Genomic DNA, 25,605 nt, shown 5'->3' with positions numbered 1-25,605 from the left:
TCAACAAATATACAGTTTTTAGTTCAAAAGCCAGATAAATACTACGGGACTTGTGATTAAATAATATATCACTAGCGCTATTTTGCGGTTTCAAACGCATTGATTCGCATGTAGCATTCGCATTCCTCCGTAAATGGACTTTTAAAAGCAATGTTTTTTTTTATTTCACACATTATATCGCAGATATTTGTCCATAAAACTTCTATAAAACTGTAGGAAATATTTGCTCTATTGTCTTTTATTGGCTTTTTTCCACACCTCGGGCAACGCTATCCATGTGTTCGCACTGTTCCTGACGTTTTTGTAAATATTCTATAGGCTGTTCTTCGTTTATAATGATGGATTCTAATAGTGAAATAATTTTTAGTAGTTTTGGGGCCAATACAAACAAACAATCATAACTTTCCTCTTTAGTGCAAATAATGTTTAAAGTATAGTAGTTGTTTGTTATTAAAAGTGTTACATTTCCTTTACCGCAGCAGACAGCTCCATTGGGGCTGTACTGCTCATGATAAATAAAACAGTATTTATCCTATCCACTTTTTGGTGATAGGTAGAAAGTCGCCTGGCTATTATAAAGCAACGATGTTTCATTATTTCTAACCCTATAACGGTCTAGAAATGCTACGCCGTCTAAGATGCCCCAGTCCTATTATAAAACATGGACTAAACATTCCATGGTAATACAAATACTGAGTGGTAGGAGTCGTTTAAAGGATCTAGATTGTAATATATCTTATAAAAATCGTATATATTTTGATGTTTGACTTTAACATTTTGACACTGAATGCTATAACATCATACAATATTATATAGTAATAAAAATTAACCACACATGTTAAAAAGATTAAAACGCCCGTTCAGTGTAATTATAAATTCACAGCATTTTCTAACAGCGTAAAATGCAAATGAAGCTGTCAACTGATGTAATTTTCGCCTGAAATTGTTCCGGATAAATGATTTAATATCCTGATACAGGCCTTAGTATCCTTAAGAAACCCTTTTTATTTGAATCTTTCCTCGGGTTGAAAAAACGGCTTCTTTGTTAGCGGTTGGTTGGCTTGGTTTTTATCAAAAAAAGAATATATATAGCACTCGCTATATTGCCTTCTTTATAGACGCTATCCAGAGATCTCTTCCTGAGATAATAAAGATTGATAAGATAACGCGTTGAACCAAACAAACTGAAGGAAGGCAAGAGGAAATAATTTGCCCCAGTTTGCAATATTTTTCATTCATGCTCCGCCCTAATTGATATTTCATAGCTACTTGCTGATATTGTAGCTTTGATATATGTAAGAGTTTATCCATTACAAAAAAAAATATCAGAATATCCTCTTTATTATAGTATAGACTAGAGGACACGGTGAACTTTGTGTAACTACAAATTGAGTCAAAACTTAATACAATTTTTGAAAAACTGACCAAAGAGATCGGATCTCATAACACAGCTTTAAAAAAAAAACTGAAGGCATCTATAAATATTTGACAACTAAGTGACAATTTTGTTTTTCTTAACAAAAGATTATTTATGTTTCTCACTAAACCTTCTCTGAGCTTCCACAAATATTTCAAGATGCAGCCATTCTCGAGTCTTAGCGACATCACAAATAATTTTTGTTTGATTAAATACATAAACATTTTGGCGATGATCCTGTGTTCGAATCTTAGAAACAAATAAATTTTGAAACGCGAATTTCGCAGAATAAACTGATATTAAAGTCTTATATATATACAATCACATTTCTCCAAAGTAATTTGTCTAAAACATTTCATATTGAGGCTTACAATAACAACGTACGACAAAAAGCACGACTTAAAAGCTTTTAAAACGTTACACAACAAAAGTTCAGAGAGAATTTACCGTGAATATTCGTTACGATTTATTTCTGGAGCTTTTTCCCTAAGCCCTTTCCCTATTTAATTTACATTAATAAAATATGAATAAATTTGTACAACTACTCATTCTGCGATTATATATTCGATTGATTGAGTATTTTGTGTAATAGATATTTTTAGTAATGTTATTTATTTATAATCCCTGATTTCGTAGATTCGATCCCCGGCTATGCCTTTCTATGTGCGCCTGGTTACCTTAGATCCAAAAGACGACGGCGTGTAACACGAAAAACGATCATGAAACAGATACAGAAATCTGAGGCCCAGACCTAAAAAGGTTATAGCACCACTGATTGATTTATTTTTTATTCACAATTAAATTACAAACCCAGGGATGGCACCAAACGTGAATCTACTTGTTAGGTTATAAAACGAGTTATTATTTGTGAACGAAGATAAATAAAATAGTTAAATATAGGCAAAAGCTACGGGTGATAAGCTCCACTATTTAGATAGCTCTAATAAATATTAACTTATTATTTTGTTGTATTTGACATTTGTCACTACTCTCTCTAGTGTGTACAAAAGTGTCAAATTTTTTAATTTGTAAAACATTACCAAACCAAGTTTTAGAGATATGTTTAGAATTTTGTTAATACAGTCAAAACCGTTGACGACATCGTTTAGAACAACACACCGGTTATATTGACCAAAATCAAAGGTTCGGCTGAATTATATTTTATAAGGTACTTAATAACAACGTCATGAAATTGGCGTATTTCGTACTTGCCACTTTATTCACGATGTTCTCCTCTTTGGTAAGGAATTCCGAATTCAAATTTGTACAGCTATTTACTCATGTATTTGTGCTTCGATGACCGTCATTCATTTGTTTTTTCTTCTGTTTTTTTCTGTTTGCGTCACTCATTTTACAAAATGGAAAACTTAAAGTATCGCATTATTTACGAGTACGAGTTCCGCCGTGGCACTAGTGCTGCGGGTGACGACTCGAAGGGTGAATGATGTGTATGTCGGTCATGTTGCAAAAGAAAACACAGTTCGTTTTTGGTTCCAACGTTTTCGTTCTTGAAATTTCGACCCGCAGAACAAGCCCCGTGGACGGCCTGAGAGCCAAGTTGATAATGAAGTATTGAAGGCTATTGTGGAAGCGGATCCATCGCAAACCACGTCCGAGTTAGCTGCAGGCTGCGGTGTTAGTTATAAAACTGTTTTAATTCATTTGAAACAAATTGGGGACCTCACGAATTGACTGAAGCAAACCGGCAAACGTGCGTCGACTGCTGCGTTTATATTACTGAACCGGCACAATAATGAAGGTATTTTAAACCGAATCATGTACCTATGATGAAAAATGGATTCTCTACGATAATCGGAAGCGCTCAGCGCAATGGTTGGATCCTGGCCAGCCAGCCAAATCCTGCCCCAAGCGAAAATTAACCCCAAAAAAGTAAGACTAGTACCTGGTATTGTTCATTGCAGTTTTCTCAAATCTGGCCAGGATTCTATGTCTATTGTCAGCAATTCAAAACCATGATGAAAAAGCTAGCGGCTAAACAACCTAGGCTGGTCAATCGCTCCACGCCACTGCTGCTACTTCACGACAACGCTAGACCACACACTGCACAACATACGGCTACCAAATTAGAAGAGCTTCAATTGGAATGTCTAAGACATCCTCTGTACTCTTCGGACCTTGCTCCAACAGATTACCATTTTTTTCGAAATTTGGACAACTTCTTGCAAGGGAAAAAATTTAACTCTGATGGGGCAGTCCAAATCGCCTTCACAGATTTTATTGATTCCCGTCCGACTGGTTTTTTAGTAAAGGGATCAATGAACTACCTATGAGATGGCAAAAGTGCATAGAAAACAATGGCTCATACTTTGATTAATTAAATATATTATTTTAAAAATATTCGACTTTTTGTTCCTCCCATACAAAACGCCAATTTCATATGTAAGGACCTAATATATACATTGTTCTATACAGATTAAACACCTTATTTGAGGGCGTGTACTTTTAATTAACTCTATAAGGACTTTTTACATAAACCCTAAAATATTGATGAAACAAACATAGTTAATTTAAAAAAAACAGCACAATGATTATACATAATTACCGTCCATCCCTATTTTTTGTCAAATACACTCAACATATTCAGTAAGTAGTTTTTATCTAATTAAAACGATAATTGTCAGTTTTATTCACGACCGTACTATAAGCATCAATTAGCTAACGAGTATTGCGTCACGTTTATTTGGAAAAGTCAAGCCTTCAAAAAATATTTACTGATACGGAATATATTCATTTTATAATAATGTTTAGCGTCTGTCTAGTATATAAAGGAACGTCATGGTTAAAACGACTGCTGGCTGCGTAATATCGATCACCGTCCACAATCTAAAAAATCTGTTAAAGGACTGGCTTAGGAACACACCTTACGCAGAGTTATAGATGCTCTTGAGACCTAACATATATATATTACACTCACTCACTCACTTACATGCACCCACACACTCACGCAATCACTCACAAGGGCTTATGCACTCAGGCACTTACGCGTGTTGAATAGTTAAAACAATTGTTAATAAAAAATATTACATTTTATAATGAATAAACACATTTTTGAAGTTATACTTCTTTGGGCGCGTTAGGGAAAAATTATGGGAGTAAATTTTTACGATGCGCGCGCACACCGTCACAAAAAGCCAACACCCTGAAGTTAGCATAGTCAACAATCTCACATAAAAAATGTCAATTTCTTTAATTATGTAGAAATAATTTTAATTTAACTAGATAATGCGTTATAATAAAACTTTCAATGTATTAAATACCTTTTTTCTATTGTTAGTGTAGTTTTTTCTACAAACGTAGAATGAAAATTATTAAAAGATTTTTATCTTGTTACGTCAAAGAATGATAACTTCTAACGCGTGGATATAAGTACAGACTTGTCTTTTTTTAAATATTACTATAAAACTGTTAACTTAAATGCATCCTAAGAAGGCTTTATGGTTTAATAAAGCTAAATAAAAGTAATCCTGTATAACAATTGCTGTTATTTATATTTCTGTGTGATTAAACAAAACGCACACACATTCATTTTTATGTTACTGTAATACAACAACTTTGATAGAATTCTCACTAGAGAGTGTAAACTGTAACTGAATACAAAGAAAATAGAAAAAAACTTCCAAAAATACTCGTAGCAACGCTTAAAAACATACCGATAAAGAAGTATGCACCGTACGAATAGAATATGTATAGTAACGAGTAAGACAACACTGTAAACATACTTTATGTAATATTCGCAGAATGCAAGAGCAAACATTAGAGAAAAAATTATAACCGCCGACATTTACAACACCGGGTGTTAGCGGGTGTTGCCTTTAAAGGAATGGCACGCTCTAGAAAGCTCCTATCAGTTGGTTCCACACAGTGGTTGTGCGCGGCAGAAAGTGCCTTAAAATCTTTGCTTAGATCGTTTTTCGTTCACTTTTTCATATATTATGTTTACTCTCCGATATTATTGTGCTTGCTAAAGGTATAGGCCAAACGTACCAACATATTCTCCTCATAGATCCACATTTTAATGGTTTTATTCTCAACACATTCAATTAGTATGCACTTAACACGACCGCGTTCATTTTCAGGCCATTTGTTTTACGTTCTCATTATCATGTTAAAATAAAACCGCTTTATATGTTAATAGTTATGTACTTTTAAAACCTTTTACCATACACATACATAGAATAACCGTGAGTCTTTGACTAAGAAGTACTTGCGTGCCCACGAGAATGTAAGTTTTTAATTATATAGTTAATTAATTAAAGATGTCATGTGGAATATGGTGTAATGGTTGCAACTCCTTTTGTAAAACAAAAACGTTATTAAAAAGAGGGGCGGAGAGTTTATTGCCAGTTCTTCTCGTCCGCCCTTGATTTGAGAACTGGCAGTAAATATAAAATTAGAAGCATTCAATGTTAAGCATTAATAGTTGACATTCGTACGTGTAAATAGTATTAACTAAATTAAACAATTTTATTTTAAATTTTACCACGATACGACCTTATATTCTCAGGAATTTAACCAGAGATCTGTGAATGCCGAAAGTCTTTATAAATAGAATACTATACAAATATAGGTACATAGCAGTTAAACCGAAATTTGTAATTACCATTTGCAAATTTTAATGCTCTGCATTGTTTAATGTAAACCAATAATGCCCTATCAATCAAATACTCTTTACGTAGATACTCTTGATATCTGACGAGCTCAATCTATCAATTTATTAAAAAAAAACTACTTTTAGCTTTTCTGTCTCGTAATTCATATAAATATTTATAACTATGACTCATTATCTCATTAGTATAGTTATTAATATGACATATAATTCGTATATTTCTAGTTTACATGTAATTTTATGTTACGTACGTACTTTACCCTCACTAGGTGTCTCTTTTATTTTTCCATACTTGGGTCTGGAAGAAATCGCTGTTAGCGATAAGGTCTCCCGTTGCCTAATAAGTTATGTAACCTATTATGTATGTTTAAGGTTGTAGTGCAAATAAATAAACCTACGTCATTACGTAAATATGTTCGTGAAACATATCGAAATTAAGTTCGTATATATAAAATATTCATCTGAGTGAGTTTTCATTAACGCAGTAATCAAGTATGTGTATGTATTGTTGTCTTTAGAAGTTCTCGGCAGTTAATTGTTTTCACGAGTTGGAAAATCTTAATTACTAATTACCCCTTCTATTTGAACGAGTACGCTAAACATTGTACGATATTTGGATAATTAATTGATACCTAGAAGACAGAAAATCTATGGCTTGTATCTATGTACGGCCTCTCAATGCCTATAGAGAAACAATAACAGAAGTCTGGAGCCACTGACAAATAGGTTAAATGCCTTGCCTATTTTCTTGTTACAAAAACTGTGTTAAAGTGAAGATGCGATAATCTTCTTAAATCACATAATTTTCAAAGAAACATTTGGCATTAAATGGATAGGTTAATATAAACACTAAGGAACAGTCGCAACCACTGTTATTCATTACATTCATTTTATCAATAAATAACATTTAAAATAACATTATCAGCCTTAATAAAAGACTAATAAGTAATGTAAGTCTTTCCTAATTTACTAAACGATATCTAACATAAGAAAGTGTCCAATAACACTACTTACAGTATCTACTGAGGGAAGACACTCTGTCATTATGTATTCATATTTAATAATAAATAATATTATTTATGAAAATGATATTTAGTTTATAATGATCTTTCCATATATCTACAGCTCAGTCTTGTTTCACTTGTGTTGTAGAATTTACAGTCAATCGGTCATTATCAATTTGTTCAGCTAAATAATTGTAATCAATTTAGCAGTTTATTTGTTTCAAATAATTGGCGTTTGGAAAAAACGTTAAAATAACGATGTTTTCCAGCTAAACATGGATGAATAGCAATTATCCCTAGCCAGACCAACGTGAAAATATCCCGATTTTTTTTTGTAAGTAAAGAGGCAAACGGGCCGCAGGCTCATCTGATATTAAGCGATACAAGCGGCGTCCATGCGTCGGGTTGTCTCTCTCCTTAAAATATGGCGAAGGGGCCGATGGCTGGCCATGCGTGATACTCGTGAACCGGTGCTACTTGTGGTAACTGGTCGTACTTTAATTCGTGTATGCGGTGATTTTAGTTATTTCACCTATGTATTTGTGTGTTGTTCCTACGAGAATGTAAGTGCGTGCTCCTATTTCACCATGCGTCCTGCTGATGTCATGTAGAACATGGTGTTATGGTTGCAGCTCCTTACAAAAGTTGTGTAATACAAAAAAAACTTGGCGATTAAAAAGAGTGGCGGAGAGTTTATTGCCAGTTCTTTTCTTCCGTTCTACGCCCTTGATTTGAGAACTGGCAGTAAATGTAAAATTAGAAGCATTTAATGTATATTTCTTTTTTTTGACATTGATAAGTGTACATTGTGTTACTTATATGAATAAATGATTTTTGACTTTACACACTTACAATGTCCGGCCTTTCAAGAATCGACCCAATGAGCGTATAAACGCTAAATGTACCCAAGCACTAGTGTTCTTTATTAATTATAACGTTAGCAAGGGAATTAAATGGTGTATTGCATTTGGAACGTGCACCAACATCTGGCCAGTGTTAATCAACTTGGTTTAATTCAAACCATGTATTAATGTAGCATCTAAATCCACTTCAGCTCTGTTTTACTAAACATTTGAAAATAGAGATGTTTATCTATGTGTTTATTGAAATTGGTGAGAAGTGATAGTGATTTAAAACTTTGAGGTCTAGTATTCGACTGAATGCATTACTTTTTTGTAATAATAGTAACTTTAGTTTATAAGGAATTTAAATTTCTACTGTACCTCAGGCACCAAACCAACTAATTCTTTATGGTATTTTTTGTACTATAAGTTTACATATATAGTAATTTAAAAAAAGTGTTTCTTTCATATGCGCAACCAAGGTAACAGTATCCTTTTTAGATCCTTTCCGGAAGAATGCCTCTAACTTTTTTCAATGTATTTACACTTTCAATCATAACTGTTTCTAAATTATTAATGATAATTTGTCTGTCTGCACATTGCGGGTATAACCACAGTGATGAAGTTTTATATTAGGTACACATGACATCCAATCGAGCATTTTTTTGTTCTTGAAACAAAAAAATATTCGATATAACATTGTATTTAGCCGTTAATAATATTTATTATAATATACTAAGAGCTATACTATTTGCCAGACCTAACTGAACGTCTGTCTTGTAAAAATACAATTAATATATGCTTTAATTTATAACTAATAATATTTATTTATTAAAAATTCGAACACACAAAAAATCTAAATAGGTATGGTATATTAATCCATCCGTTGAGGAGCTTAATAATTACTAACACACAGATGTATAAATGTTGTTATTTTTTTAAATTACACGCAATTTTAACAATTAACCGACATATTAAACGTGTCTAGAAGTCATTTTGATTAAATATGTCACACAAAAGCTTCTAGTTTTACCACCAGAGAATGAAAAAGTTCTTACATAATCGTCAATAAAATCGTCGGCAAAATATAATATTTTCAAAAATTTAACTGCATTCGAAAGTTGTTTTATTAACCTAAGCGATCGCATTAAAGTTATCTGAGGCTAAACGAATAATTATTTAAACATATTATGACCTACCTTCCTTTTAAGGCAAGCTTGAATTAAATTAAACAACATGTTATGAATTCATGATTGAATTACGAAAATCGACATTCAATTACCTAATATAAAAATCTTATTATTCCCTAATAAGTACAAAGACTTTAAATTACATAATTACTTGTCACACACATAATTAAATCATATTGTTTAGATTTTTAATTATCTGCGTTAGCTGACGTTTTATTTATTTGTATGTGGAAAAGATGGTAGTTTTGTCATTTAAATTTTTATTCTTTTTTTTAAAGACGATTATAAAAGAACAGGATAACAGTGATTGTTTTCAAATAAAATAACAAATTGTAAACGTTGTTTGCAACACATTTGAGTTTCCTTTATCATACATACATAAATATTGTTTAGATTTAAAGTCTTAATTTTACATTTTAGTCGTAATTGTTTTACACATTGGTCAGTATAGAATATATGAACCACGAAATAGTATCTGCTTATCCACTATACAGATATGTCCCTAGTGGACCAGCATCTGTATTAGCTACCATATAATAGTTCTTTAATAAATAATATATATAATTAAATTTTAAAAGTAACCTATCTTTACATACACTTTTATAATTATTAGCAAAAGCATAAACTTTATACAATTGCGAGTCATACACAAAACAAGGCAAAACACCGCCGCAAACAAGTTTTGCGCACGATCTATTATTTGCCAGGATTTCTAAGCACTCGAGAACATTCTTTTTGCTACCGCAGGATGAGTGTACCGTGTGGTTTCCGCCCGCCATAAATATAGAAATGAAAAGAGAAACCTGAAAACGCACTTTGATTTCTGAATAAACAGAACGCGTTCAAACGCTCCGAACATCCCGAGGTCGTGTTTTATTGTTCCCGGTTTCCACCAGCAATCCGAACTTTATATGTCTGGAATTTATGTGCGCCTAAAAGTTATGGCTTTTTAATGCGCTCCGCGTCAACAGTTGCCTTTTTTCATTCAAAATTATACAAGAAATCGTGCGTTACATAATCTAGTATTATGCAAAGATTGTTTCTCAATTCAGAAATGTATATATAAAAGACACGAGTCACCTTGTTAGCTGATATTTATATGTAAATCGCCTACGGTAGAAATGAGGGTATGTTATCTTTTAATTACGGCTGTATGCAATTGCCTTTTTTGTAGTGGGTATTCTTAAAACGGCAGCACACAGAACCATCAGTAATATTTTATGCAGAAAAACAATCAAATGTATCTCCGACAATAATGGACATGAATAAAATATCCCTTTTTCCATTAAGTATTCCATTACTTTGATGCTCCGGGCACGTTACGAAACGATTTTTGGAAGTATAAAATAACACAAACCTGTTGCCAAACATTATACGGGAAGCGGGAGGCGACCAGAGCTGCTGCTATGGTGTGCACGATGGGAAGAAGAATGCCAAAAGCTGCTGCAACTGGAGCGCCAACGGGTAGAAGGGCGTACGCAGCAAATACGGCCCAAATCACGTGAGCAGCCCCTTCGACAGCTGCACCGGGGCTCCAAGCTGGTAGCGTAGCAGCTAGAGCTACTCCACCACCGGCTAAAGCGAGCCAGCAAGCACGAGGCAGACGCCGCTCGGGCGTCACGCCACCGGCACGGCCACACCACCACGCAAGGCCGCCGCAGAGCACAGCGTGGGCACTTAACACGCCCACCTAAAAATAAAATTCCATTTAAACACCAGTTCTATTAGAAATATAAATAGTGCATCGCAACTATATTGATAATACAATATAATCATCGTTACCTGAGGAGCTCTTCGCCATCCTTTAGTGGCATCGACGGCAGCCAGAGCAGCGGCAAGAGCCGCCCACAACGCTAACGCGGAGCCGACCGAGGTGCGCTGCAGCTTGCAGGCGTAACGGGCATACAGCTCTTCCAACTCAGCGGACTCGAAGCGTCGGCGCGCGAGCAGTCGAGCCAGCGGCCCGCGCGCCGACATTGCCTTCACCGCATGATCCATATTGCCTCACCTCGCCCGCGCGCCCACTACGCACGTCCGACGCTTCATCCTACGAAAGAATATTTACAGTTAGAAGTAAATAAAAACATTATAGGTGTAATTTTTTATTAGTGGCGCTACAACATTTTTAGGTCTGGGCCTCGGATTTCTGTATTTGTTTCATGATTATTTGTCGATCTAATGGGCAAGTAGGTGAGCCTTCTGTGCCTGACACATGGCTTCGACTGTTTGTGACTAATGAAAGCCTCAATTTTTTTATTTCACCGTACGAGCAAATGTTAAGGCCCTATCCCAGCACGATTGCTGTGTCAGTGTTTCGGGGTGGACTGCGGAACGCAATGGAGAACTGGAGCGCTTGGGCACGATGGCCCGTAATAACAATTAGTTATGTAAAACATTAAATTAATGTTATTTTATCAATTTTTTTCTGAAATGGATTACTTGACTTTTCAAAATCATGTTCTATATATATTTTCGTCATAAAATGAATTCAAATTGTCAAAAATTGGCTATGTTTGGATTTTTTTCTATCGAGCAAAGTTATTTAAATCATGTATCTTTCAAAATGGATACATAAACTACTCAACTCCACCATATATTTTTTTTATATTCGCCATACTTCAAGAAACGATGACGAAAAATGGAAATAAACAATGTACTTAAGTGTGCACAGCCGGGATTGAACCTACAACCTGAGGGATGAGAGTCGCACGCAGAAGCCAACACGTACACGTAAACGAATCTACATATATTTCCATTCAACTTATAATATGTTTTTGGCAGCAGCAAAGAAATTGGAACGATGAAAATGTATTTATAGCTATTAAAATTTAACTCAATTCGAAACTGCCCACATACATTATTAAGAATTCAGTTTTGAATATAATTTCGATTTATAATGTAGGTCAATTCACATAATAGTGCGAAAAAGCCTTAACCAAATATTTATTGCTTTCAACAATTCATTAATACGATAGAAAATTAACAACCGTGCTGCGGAGCTTTTCGATTCAGGTCTCGGCGCCTCAGTTTCAACAATATTATGTTAAAAGGAGAATAAACATTCAATATTATGATTATTGTGGCCGGCTATAAAGTTAAGGACAACAGAGGGATAACTCGAAAAAACAATGAAATCTCGTTTTGGTAAACTGTTTATTTAAAAATACAACACTAGTTGTTCGACCAAATCTTTTGCTCTAAAATTACGTGTTGTGTTTACTTTGATTAAACAAGTGTTAGTTTAATATGCGTAAATAAATTTAAAGTTTATTAATATTATTCACACAGCATCTTCATCTGCTTTAAAGCGTTTTTAATGCAGTGAACACTTTAATTTATGGTTAAAGATACTAAAGTCAAAATCTGTTGTAACGACATCGAAGGGACTACTCATATTTGGTCGTAAAAACCGATAGTTGTAACAGCCGATGACGTTGGTATTAAGTATGTACATAGAATTCAGCCGGGACTTTTGATTATGGTCAATATAACTGGTATGATCTAAACAATATCGTCGTAAACGGTTTTGATTGTAGTAATAAAGTTAATATATATATATATATATATATATATATATATATATATATAATTTTGCGTGTATTTAACCAAACAAAACAGCAAAAAACCATTCTACGTGGACATTTGTGTATGTTCAAGAATAGTTCAGCAGTCAGAACTAAAAATTAATATAATATAATGACTAAAATCTTCAAAATATCTACATAATAATAATAATAAATGACCATTCAAAACACAATTCTTACAAAATCGATGGTATCGGTACCGACTTCGGAAAATAGCTTAATATGGTCTTCATAAACAAATTCATCATCGTTTAATATATTAAAATGTCTTTGTATAATTATTTAGACGTATTTTGGAGTCGCTTCAATTTCAAAGGTATTTTAAATAAACAATATCAATCTTCGTAAAAAATATCTAAAGAAGCAATCAATAACGCTCTCCTAAACATCATTAATCGATGCTTGGTATAATTTATTTGTAACAATGCGAGAGGCAATAAAATCAAACATAACTGAATTAGAGATAACACAGGGGGCCGTTAAAGAAAGATAACTTTATCTTTATTGAAATGAACGCTAAACGAAAACATTTTTGTGGAACATTTCTATGTACAGATTACTTTGAACATAATAACAAATAACTAACTGTTTTCCTAATATTCTTTACAGATATGTATCAGCCTTCTATACCTAACATAGCATAAATAATACCATCGATAGCCGGGGTCCGCATGCACGACCACAGAGTTTAGTGGCGCGTCCCGCAGCCGTACTAATCGGTTGTCAAAATACTTCGTAGACTAAAATAGTTTTTTTTTTTATAGAATTTGAATTGATAATTTATTTTGCCTTCGAGAGCGATACAACGATTACCTGTAGCGGTCATAACTTGTTTGATACCATTTGTACAGTACGAGTGTCTTTAGCTGTGATCTAATCTGGAGAATACGGTGAGTTCGCTTCGATTTGTGACCTGATAAAGCAGCAGTTCTTTTTCAAATGGTTTCCGTTTTTCCGCGACTTTGTTATTTCGCTGATGATGAAGATAGGTAAGTTTAATCCCTTTTCTACTCCTTATATGGTTAATTCTATCATTTTTAGCAGAAACATCTTTTTATTGAATTAAATTATTGTTACCATTTAATAAAATGACAAAACACGTGAGGTAAATAAAGTATATTTGTTATTATACTTAAATGCATAATATTAATTAAAAATAAAATAATGTTAGGTGTATATTCTCTTCGATTTTATTCTACTAGACCGCGTAGGCCTACTAGGCGCGCTGTTTGAAAACAATAACACACGCTTATATGCAAGTATGTTTGCACGTCTTAATATAAGCCGATTAATTTAATTCCACTGGAGCTGGAACATGTATTATCTATGGTAGTTGAGTGAAAGGACCAACCATATATCCTTAACATGAAGGCACGGAATTGTCAGTCGTAAGGATAAGGATCAAAATATTAAGCTAATAACGAGAGAGGTCAGACTGATAATATAGTAATTAATACCTCGCCTTGAAATAGTTCATAACGCGCACAAACACTCACTAAATTAAAACACTAAGAAATTATAAAAATTGAGGGCGTAAATAATGAATAAAATTGGCAAAAATGTTATTAAATTCAACTAGCAGAGGAATAAAAAGGAAATTCAATGTGACTAACAGATTTATAAAAAATAATAATTTTCGAACAATTCATAAATATGTAATTACAATCAGTATTGTCACACATTTCGTTTGCTCATAAGTCTTAAAGAAACTGATTGTAACGGTCTACTGTAAACATTTCCGGGTTGATCGTGATAGGATCAAAATCTGGAACATATCGTATATTTGAGCTATAATGGCCCATCTAAGGGTTAGAGGGGCGAGGGGCTCACGGTCGCCGGGTCGTTGACCTTAGGAAGTATCGTGATGGGCGAAACGATTCGTACATTCGCGGGGAACGATGTCGGCGTTGCAGTCTGAGCGCTTTTATATCTCAAATCACTAGTTTTAAGGCATGAAGAATATTTATAATTGTAAACTACAAATAAAACTATATAAAATATTTATTGCGATTTGATATAAAAAAGTCGAGCTTTAAAGTTTCAAAAAGTCTACTATTTCATAAACTTAATTTGAGATTTTTATCTGAGGACATCAGAGGAACTTTAGGTATATACCTAACCAATAGCTTAATTTGAGAGCAGAGTTGGCCTACTGGCTTCAGCGTGCGAATGTCATGCCTGAGTTCGTAGGTTCAATCCCCAGCTGTGCGCCAATAGTTCCATTGTATGTGCGCATTTTAATTCGCTTGAACGGTAAAGGTAAAAATCACGAGGGAACCAACAAAAAGACGCGTCGACGGCGTGTGTCAGGCACATAAGGCTGTTACAGAAATCTGAGGCCAAGACCTAAAAAGGTCTATTTATTTATTTATTTACAGGTTAAAAAGCGTAATAATTATTTGAATAAATAATGTTTAGATGAACTCTGGCACATTTTCCATTTGTTTGAAAAGTTTTTCAATCTCCAACTCGAACAAGTTGCTCGATGTCTGAAAATTTGCCCAGTCAAATCTTTTAAGCTTGAAAACGCATTTAAAGAAGCGCTTTCAATAATTAATCAAGACGGTTTACTTGTAAAATAGTATCTACATAATAACAAAAAAGCTTTCCGGCGTTAAAATCCCATTTTGGCGATTTTGTTCGAGAAACAGCATTTTGCACAAACTAGTTATTTATAACCTAAATCAGATATTTGCAGTAAACATAATCATTGTATAATATGCCAACTTACTATACTGGCCAAACCCCTCACCTGTGACTTTAGGATTTCCGCTATAACGTTATGGAATACACCAGATCCCATACTATATTAGCCTATTAGCCCACAAGATCTTTTAAAAGTCTTTATTAGTCATAAACACATCTTAACCATAGTCTTTACATCTTCTTCAATCGTTCAAGTCTAGACTTTCACACTTGTCATTTATTGTCCTATACAGGTGCGAAATTCAAAGAGTGTACTTTAATATAAGTAAAACTGTGAGTCAAGATATTAACTGTGTGTCAAGATATTAACTAATTGATATAAAAATCAAATAAAAAGTATTTATTTATTTTTCAACCTATATATTATAAGGCAAACTCAAAATAACATTATTCATATAGGTAAACAATTACACTTATGGACATCAACAGATAAGAAGTTAATTTTATCTACATTTACTACCAGTTCTCAAGTCAAGAGAGTAGAGCGAGCAAGAAGAACTGGCAAGGAACTTTCCGCCTCTCTTCTTAATCGCTAAGTTTTGAGTCATACAACCAGTTTGTAAATCAATCCCAAGGATTAATATCATTCAAATGATTGTCAAATGTCTAAAAAGCTTTATTGATTAATTTACGTTTAACGAGGGCTTTTTTAGTGATAATTCTCTAATGTCGCTTGGGAGTTTGTTGTAAAAAGGAATACAATTTCCATATGAGGAGTGGTTTATCTTCTGGAGCCTGATGGGTCGTAGGCACGCTTAAATTAGTTCTGTTTCAAGTATTATACTGGTGAAAGTCACCATTTGTTCTAAAATCGTTTATATTTCTTTGTACATACAACAAGGCTGATCAGATAGTGTCATTATATTTATTAGTAAATTTTAAGTAATAACAAAGATGATTAAAAATTAATAAGAGGTTCGATCCCCAGCGGTACCAATAGACTTTCTGTCTATGTGAACACTCTAACGCTCATGATGAAGAAAAGCATTATAAGGAAACCGATGGCATGTGTTAAACAGAAGGCTGGAAATAAAGAAACGGATGCCATGCCAAGACCCATATGGCTGTCGCGCCACTGACTCATAATGATTTATTTTTGCTTACTAGGATTGCCTGGCAGAGATCACTTGTAAGCGCCACGGACGCGCGGCCTCCTTAATAGTATATATAATATCTGATTGTATATGTACTACTAATAGTATTCATAAAAAAACAGTATCGCACTTACAGAAGTTTAGTCATGCATTGTGCTAATTACAGTTAACTGTTTCATAGAAGTATGATATCATACTTTCATTTTAGATAAGAGCTTCAATTGAAATGTCAACTTTGTTAATGGATTGATTCCAAACGTCGCCCAACAAGATGTAGTGCCGTGAACAAGATCATTATTTATTATTATTGGCCGTTATAAATACTAATTGTATTTATAAATGATAGGAGACAAACATTACATATCAATCACGTATAATACAAGCATCGGTATATCTTACGTACATAAAGTTAATATGTAAGTAATAGCGGACACAGGCTTACACCTTGCGATAAATCAATTTAAAAAATCGCTTCGCACTGGTATTATGGTATCAGGTATGGATAATAATGATCTCCTGGCTTCATAACTCAATCTCCGCCATGTATACTGAACAAGGGTGGACCAGTATCAGTCATCAGAAATCTTTTTTTTATTTGTCTGTTTATACCAAAATAACATCGAAAAAGACGCCTCTCCCGCACCGATCCGTCATCCAGAATAAACGAAAATAGACTGTCACCTCGAAATATGAATAGCCGTACTATTTACGACATTGCTGCTTGAAAATTCATATAGGACTTTTTGTAGTCAATTAGCAAATAAGCGTATTTCACGTGGGAAATGTCTGTGAATATGGGTAATCATCTTTTTTATTCAATATGTTTAATGTATAGAAGAGAAGAGAAGTGTGCATGCGACTCTCATTCCTGAGGTCGTAGGTTCGAAACTGGCAGTGCACTAACAGAGTTTGCTTGCTTGTACAGTGATGGATAACATCGTAGAGAACCCGCCATGCCTTAGACCTAAATAATCGATGGCGTGTGTCAGGTAGAGAAGGCTTACACCTAAAATCTCGGAACAGATACAGAAATCTGAGGTCAAGACCTAGTGGCGGTCACTGGTGTTTTAAATTTATAGAAAATTCATCTTTAATTCTAACGAACATTACAGAATTGCTAATCATAGATTTTATGCGTAATGTTCATCTCGAGCAGGTGCGGACGTATGGACTGACATAACCGGAGAAGATAAAAAATAAATCTTTTTATATAATAAAAAAATTGAGATTTCATTTAAGTAAGTATATAATTTTTTTTCTATTTAGTTCTTAACTGAGTTAATAAAAAAAATTGCTAGACGTATTAGGATTGCTTTATTATTTATTATATGTGAACAATAAACATGCCATTACAGGTCACCCCTATTGCAATATGTATTGACAAAAAATACCAGACCTTACAATCAATTATTAGATCCTTACTTGTACACCCAGCATTGAAAATTAATAAGAGATATAATCATTTTTACCGTTAATATAACAGAAAAATAGATCTATTAGAAATAAAAATGTTAACAAAGTACGTCGCAAGTGACCCATTTTCAGTGCAGGCTTTCAATCAAACCTAATTAAAAATGACTTTTTCTTTTATTTGTAATCACAGGCACAAGAGCATTCATAGCGTCGACGACAATATTTATTAATTATACTTTAATAAATACTTTAGAATAGGTTTTATAAGTTATCGTATAACCTAATATGATTTGAGCTTTGGGTGAACATACATGAAACACTAGACCTAATTGAGATTGGGTTGTCCATTTATAGTATTTCCTTTGGTTAGCACGCGAAACGTCGGAAAAGTTAAAATTTAAAATTATGTAAAATAATTATAAGTTTACAATAATACAAATAGCTTTAATCCGGTTGAATAAATTGTTTTCTTTCATTGTCCATTTATTCCAAAACACATTAAAAAAACATTAATGTGTAAAGGTTACACAGTTAATGACTACCTAGAAGACAAAAACGCGTGGCAATAGTTCTAGTTGTATAGTTATAATTTGTTTTGTTATCTTTGAAATGCTGTGAATACGTGTGTGTAGTGAATGTGGTAAATCACAGAAAATATTTTTTATATTTTTTTTAGTTTAATCACGTTGTTGTTAATGACATTTTCCTTTGAATAACTGTAATGTAGAGGGTAAAACTTGCTGAGTTTTTTGCCCGTTCATCTCAGGTAGTTTTGCGAACGGATAACGTAGTCTTTCTCTTTCGCGAATTTTGAAAACGTTTTTGATATTCATAAGCATGCGCTAAGACGCATCTTAACTAAATATACGTATTTTGATTTGATGAGGAAGATGGATTACCATATAGCATCTCTACAAACGCATTACTGCGGCTGATACAGCCACATCAGAGTGCTCTATCTCTTCAGTCTATCCAGCTCTGATCGTCGTGGTCAGCAAGGAAACATCTGGAGCGGATTATGTGTTTCCACCAGTTTCTGTCCAGCACTTCTCTTACTACAGTTACAGTTTACCCACAGCTAGGTTCTAATAACGAAGGTATAGTTTACATACAATTTGTTCAACTACACGAACGATGTATGCTCATGTTATTCATACGATTATTACGAACGATTAATACGTATTTCAATGAGATAAAAGAATTTTAGAATATTGTATTGTATAAAATATTTTAAGAGGAACACAGTTTTTCTGAAAGAAATAATATTCCAGTGCACAGGCGCTAATTAAATATTGAAAAGTTGGCGTCTGGTATAGTACCGGTCAACTCAAAGCTGGTGCTTTCTTCGTTCAACGAATGAGTATCGCAATACAGCGAGAAAATGCCATTAATGGTCCAAAGGTAACAATTTAATTTTTTATTAATATGATTGTGTAGGTTAACATAATTAACTGCAATATAGCTTTTACATGAATGTAGAGTGTAGCATTTAATCTTCCCGTGTCCATTCCGTCATTGCTTGGCCATTGCTCAATTCGGAAGTGGATGCGAGCGATTGGCAAGATATATTCGGCTTACTGCTTCACTAATTTCACGAACTAGACATCTTCATTTAACATATAAAAGCTATATATCATATAAGATGCATCATGATCTGCTATTTTATTGATTTTAAGCTTGGTTCGTTTTCTCTCGAAGTACCGCGTATAAGACAGACAGATTGGCATACGGTATCGTTATGTAAATGTCTAGGCTATTAACATAATAATCGCGTATATTATAACAGGATTTCCAGTGTGAGAAATATTATGTTATACATTAATTTCTAAATTATTTATATAAAAAAACATGATCCTGTCCAAACAGGTTAACCTAAATTGACAAGAAAGAAGGCATACCAATAGAAAATTCACATACTAAACTAAAAATCAAAACAAATAGTTTTATAAGGCAAAACAAAATTACATAATAAAAATTATCGACGAGAGGCACTAACAAATAATAGAACTTTTGTCCGTTCACTCAAGAACAATAATGGTCGGTTAACCTATGTAATTCGTAAACTAAAGTTATACACCGAATCATATCCCTTATCAGAAGGTTTGTAGGTAGATCCTATGTGGCGGACACATGAAGTACACAGTCAATACATATTATGTTTTGTCAAAGTTACACAACTTTTAGATACGTTACTTAAGTTATCATAAGGGCGGTCAGTACAAAGAACATTGTTGAATGATCTGAAATAACCACCGCCATTATCTTATACGAGTTGTTCACAGCAAGCTATGCATTCGTAAGTAATAAACCACACGAAAACAAAGCGATATAAACACAGGTGCATCAAATTATCTTTGTACATCAGAGGAAATTGAAAACATTTTCAGTGAATATTTCGTATCGAAATAGTATGACCCTTGGCAATATTCGTGGTACGATAACATCTTTGGAGTGAACATTAGTCTTTGGAAATATAAATCTGCTTGCGTGCTTGGATATACAAGTATGTCTTCAATTTTAACGGTAACTATTATCATAAACCGATAAACATTTAGTAGCAATAACTAAAAGTACTTACTTGAGATCAAAGAAAACTTAAAATCTGACCAGAAACAAATGTCTATTAAATTCATTAAAATGATTTCATATTGAAAGAAAACAATTTTTTTTAACCGGATTAAAGCTATTTGTATTTTTATAAACTTATTATTTTACATAATTTTTAATTTAAATTTGCCGACGTTTCGCGTGCTGTGGTATCGGCTAATTTTTGCAGAAATGATTCTGATCCATGATCCGTCATCTTTTAGACGATATCAACTCCGGGAAAATAAATACAGATAACACAACTTTCTCTACAGCTGTGATACTTTTGACATTCAACACCTTTTGTCTTCAGTCACCGTGACCACGCACGCTGGTCGACTAAAGCACGCGAAACGTCGGAAAAATTTAAAATTATGTAAAATAATTATAAGTTTATAATAATACAAATAGCTTAAATCCGGTAAAAAAAATTGTCTTCTTTCAATGTGCAAAAGCTATGTTAACCAAAGACAATACAATAATTTCATAGTAACATTCACGGACGGCTCCTCTAAATCCATTTTTATACCATAATCATAAATTGACATCATTTTGATGTCAGAATTAACGCTCAAACGCCTTATTCATTTTAAAATACCCTTACAAATAGCAAAAGCAATTATTCACGATCCTCCGAATGATTTTGTTAAAAGACTTCCATATGTTTTATCATTTGTACGTGTATTCCGGCATTCCGGTATGTATTAAAACACAAAGGATACATACATTACTAAGAACTCGCTTTAGTGCAATAGTGCAGTTTTAATCAAAACTGCACCGTTCAAATAACAGCGGAGAATACCTGAAAGTGGGAAGGCTCGGAAGAGCGCCCTGAAACGTTTCTGAATTTACATAAGGCTTTGCGGGAGACACCGGAAGTCTGAACTTCAAAAGGGCCAATTAAATACGCGATCGTGAGCACCTTTCAGAACATTTTATTAAGGGAATAAAGAATACATTTACGGTTCTTCACTCCTTTTATTAGACGTTTATATTTAACGAGTTATTCGTCTGTGGTAAGGACACAGAACATATGTAACGCTGATGTATTCTTAAACTTGTGCTAAAGAGCGGCCCCACAGGGACAGACAGACTATTGGGAAGCTAACAAAATGGTTCAAACATCGACCCTAAGGATTGTATTCCTGCATGTAAATCCTAAATCTCAACATATTTAATACAGAACAATTAAGCTTATAAAATTAAATTACTACTTTGCGTTAGCGTTTAAATGGATTTTACTCTCAATCGGATTTTTTCAGGTTATTATAATTTTTGCGTTTACCAAATACTCGTAATAATTACCACTGTAAACACACATACAAATTAAACGATCCTTAAATAGAAATTTCAGTATAAAGTTTAAGTAATTCACTAGAAAAACACTTATTTTGGACACTATTTAATTACTACTAAACAACGTCCTCAAACATGAATATTTGCGTATATATAGACAATATGACATCATGCAGACAGTCGGCGAAGCGTGTATGGTATGACCTAATAACTGTTTAGTCGATTTAAGGTTTCTCCCACTGCTACCCAAATATCCATTTTGTGACTTCACTAACAAAACTATACAGTGCTATTTTCTGCACATGTCTATGGAATACCGAATTCTGGAGGATGAGCCGGTTTCCTCACGATGCTCTAGATGAGTGTTTCCTAACGTGGAGCCCATATCCCTTCGGGGGGAAATACTATTGCTATTCAAAAATTTATCAAAATTATTTGGAATTTCAATTTCACTTCACCATGTTTAGAAAATTTACTTACTTACTGTCTTTGGTTAAAATAGCTTTTGCACTTTTTAATTTAAATTTTTCCAACACATAAATTTTTAAACACAATTTTTTACAGCGTGCGTGGTCACCGTGACCAGCTGATTTAAATTTAAAATGATGTAAAAAATAATAATTATAAGTTTATAATAATACGAATAGCTTTAATCCGGTTAAAAAATTGTTTTCTTTCAAATTGATTTAGTGTTTTTACTAACGATTTCCTCCTAAAACTTATAATTTGAGTTTCTTGAGTGAATCATTAAATTATTTATATAAATATTATTTGTGTTGAATAGGGGATGGGGACAGCAGGTTGTAGAACAGCACAGTCAGAAAAAAACAGAATATAAATAACAGGATTGAGTGTTTGGAATTTCTTGTAAACCACACTAAGCATGGGAATGAAGCCCTACCTACCATGCATTGTTTTGTTTCATGTCAAAGGATACCGCTAGCGTTTATAGTTTTAAAAAAAGCTAACTAGCCTTTTCTTGTAAGCAATTAAAATTTTGAGAAGGGAATTTGTTGAAGCAAAAACATATAAGCTCTTTTTACTTACGTATGAAAGAGTATTACGAGAAATAGTCGAATTCTAGCTAAGCGAGCGAGAATAATTACGCTTTTTATATCTTATTACCGAGCTCCTACTTCACGAGAGCCTTAATTAATTAGTTAATAACTCTTGATATAACTTTTGTAATAAATTGCTTAATTAAAATGTCAGGTTTTGTAATTGAAATTATTGTAATCTGACGTGACTCACATCAATTATTAATTCTTATTTCCTCACGCCCTATCGTCATAATATTTCTTAGGTTGTAGTTTTTTCATCATCATAAGTGGTGTATTAATACGAAATATTTTTTTTACTGCAAAGCTGCATCAGAAGTCTGAGTGCAGAAGTCCGGAACACTTCCTGAACTCAACAAACCTTATGCAATATAACTGCCATTGTAGACAATGGGCGGTTTTTTTTTTATTTCACAAACACAAATCGCAAAACTAGATTCATAAAATTTAATTACATTCAAGTGGGTAAAAAAATTATAATTACTTTATTACATAGTTTCATTAAAATCTTCCGAATAATGCACTTTTAGGCAAATAGATAAATGCCGTTATATATAAAATCGAAACGATGCAAACAACGACTTCTAACAATTCGGGAATCATCCGATCAATTACTGGCTTCCGTACATCAGCATCGCAAGCCGACCAGAAAATTATTGAATTATCATTATTGCTTATAGATTGCTAGACACATGTTGGCAATCCTATGTGGGTTGCTGATCAAGTGAACATCTCGGATGGCTGGAATTTGAACTGGCGTATTTTTCGCACTCCACTGAGCAGTACTAATATTACAAATACAGGGAGGAGTGTGTATTTGTACCAAAAAAACTTACGAATAAAAATAACAATTTATATGACCATTAGATTGCTATGTCACAACACATGTTTATTATAAAAATCAAGCAAAGCCGCAATAGGTGTATTTAATTCGATGTTTTACAATTACCGCTTTTTATATCAGAACGCATCATCTTTGGTTTTTAAGATTTTTAGTTTAAGCTACAGTTATCTAACTTAAGACTCAAACAATGGTTTAAAAAGTAATGTATATAAACCTACAATAATCCTTTCGAGTAAAGATATAAGTTGCATATACTTAAGTACATATGTAAACAGTGGCTTATTTATTCTAGCTAGATTATTCAAATTGTAATATCTTATACAAGTTATAGTTATTCTTAAAAGAACAAAGACGTTGAAGGCAAGCCGTTACTAAATACTGTGGCTAAATATACGAATGTGGGTAATATATTGTATTTTCAAGGCAAGATTTCCGCCGACTAAGTTCATTACACATAAGAAAACAATCAGAAATTAACATTTTATGGATGTTTGAATTACTACCGTGAATAAATAATGAGCATCCACTCATTTTGAATAAGTATATTTTTGTAGGAGTGTAAGGTCTAAGTAATTAAAAGCTGAGATAAGCTACCGTCTACAACCGCGTGCTTCGGTAAACAGGAAATATCATAATAATACTTTTTAAGGTAGTATCAGTAATCATGTAATAATATTCGATTATTTCATGATTTACATAGCTCGACATTTCAAGTGCTTTTCAACAATAATAACCAGCAAAAGCTGTCGAGTTATGTAAATAATATAATAAATTTGGGTTTAACGTTTCAGCAGCATTATTTAAATGTGTAGTACTTACCTACCCGAAGACAATAAAAGGTAATTTAACATTAGTGAAACTAATCCGATTTTTAAAAATTAGATTACAAAATCTTACGAAACATATATACTAATTCAAATGAGCCTTGGAATATTATTTATAAAAACACATATTTTGTATTCAGTCTTCAAATTTATAATGTGAATATCGGTCGGTATGTCGTATGCATTATGATTTATGGTTAACACAAGAAATAGAAGTTGCTCGTTTAGTAGCTAATAAAATATGTATTAAAGTTTGATAACTTATACTTCTTATTTGTGTTAATGAGGTTAATGTTGGATGATAAACAGAAAACATTTTTTTAATTCTATATGCACCTTCCTTCCCTTACCTCTTAGTAAAACTCTGGGGGCGACGTCCCGTACACCGGACGAGCGAGCACCGCGCTTTCAATGGAATACAAACACGACACAACCTCAGAGGAGCTTAATATACAAAATTGCACTTCACTGTCACTATACCAAACACTTTAATCTGATTCTTATTAGATTAGTTAAATTATGCGCGCATGTCACATAAACAATGTGTATATTTCGCGAAGACCGATAGCAACATTCCAAGGGACCGTCGCTCGATGACTGGCCGAGTGAGGGCGCGCGCGACGCGACGTTTGCGTAGGTTGGGTTATACATTATGCGACAGATTTATGATGTACGCCTACTAACGTTATCTCGCCCGTTTAAACCGCATCCGTAATTTATTTGGATTATGCCTTTTCAAAAAGTCATGTTATATTGAAACATCGAAATGAATGAACGAGTGTCAAGTAGGCTCTCTGCACAATTTAATATACAGTAATTAATGGAATAATGACTCGGTACAGTATTTTTTATTTTACCGTGGAAGAACCATACGTGCAATTTTAATTTGCTGGGTTTATAAATGAAGTAACATGTGAGACCAAAAATTAATTAAACTCCTGAATACGACTAAAACTATTACAATTGTAAAAATAATAACGTTTAAATAATATTTAAATAGCAGCCAGCGCGGTTTGAGGTCGTTTTGCCTTTAATCGCGAGATCACATAACGACGGGAGATTTACGTTTAAGAACAGATATTAATTTGGCGTAGCAATTAACTAATATTATTCAAATTTA

General features: G+C 33.4%; 1 protein-coding gene across 4 annotated transcripts in view; it reads right to left on the bottom strand.

The window, feature by feature from the left end:
- LOC123720704 (Ca(2+)/calmodulin-responsive adenylate cyclase) overlaps positions 1-25,070 on the bottom strand; it is an 85,547-nt gene extending 60,477 nt beyond the window's left edge. For all 4 annotated transcript variants that reach the window (XM_045677415.1, XM_045677416.1, XM_045677417.1 and 1 more), the window contains exons 1-3: positions 24,836-25,070; positions 10,863-11,127; positions 10,438-10,770 (exon numbers count right to left, since the gene is read on the bottom strand). In XM_045677415.1, coding sequence (XP_045533371.1) covers positions 10,438-10,770; positions 10,863-11,078 — 549 coding nt within the window. In that variant the 5' untranslated portion in view covers positions 11,079-11,127; positions 24,836-25,070. The remainder of the gene's footprint in view (positions 1-10,437; positions 10,771-10,862; positions 11,128-24,835) is intronic.
- Between the last annotated feature and the right edge of the window lie 535 nt (positions 25,071-25,605).

This window comes from Pieris brassicae, chromosome 2 (assembly GCF_905147105.1).
Source record: "Pieris brassicae chromosome 2, ilPieBrab1.1, whole genome shotgun sequence".
In the NCBI taxonomy this organism is placed as follows: domain Eukaryota; kingdom Metazoa; phylum Arthropoda; class Insecta; order Lepidoptera; family Pieridae; genus Pieris; species Pieris brassicae.
Note: the sequence above shows the minus strand (reverse complement) of the source record. Positions and strands in the feature narration are given on the sequence as shown.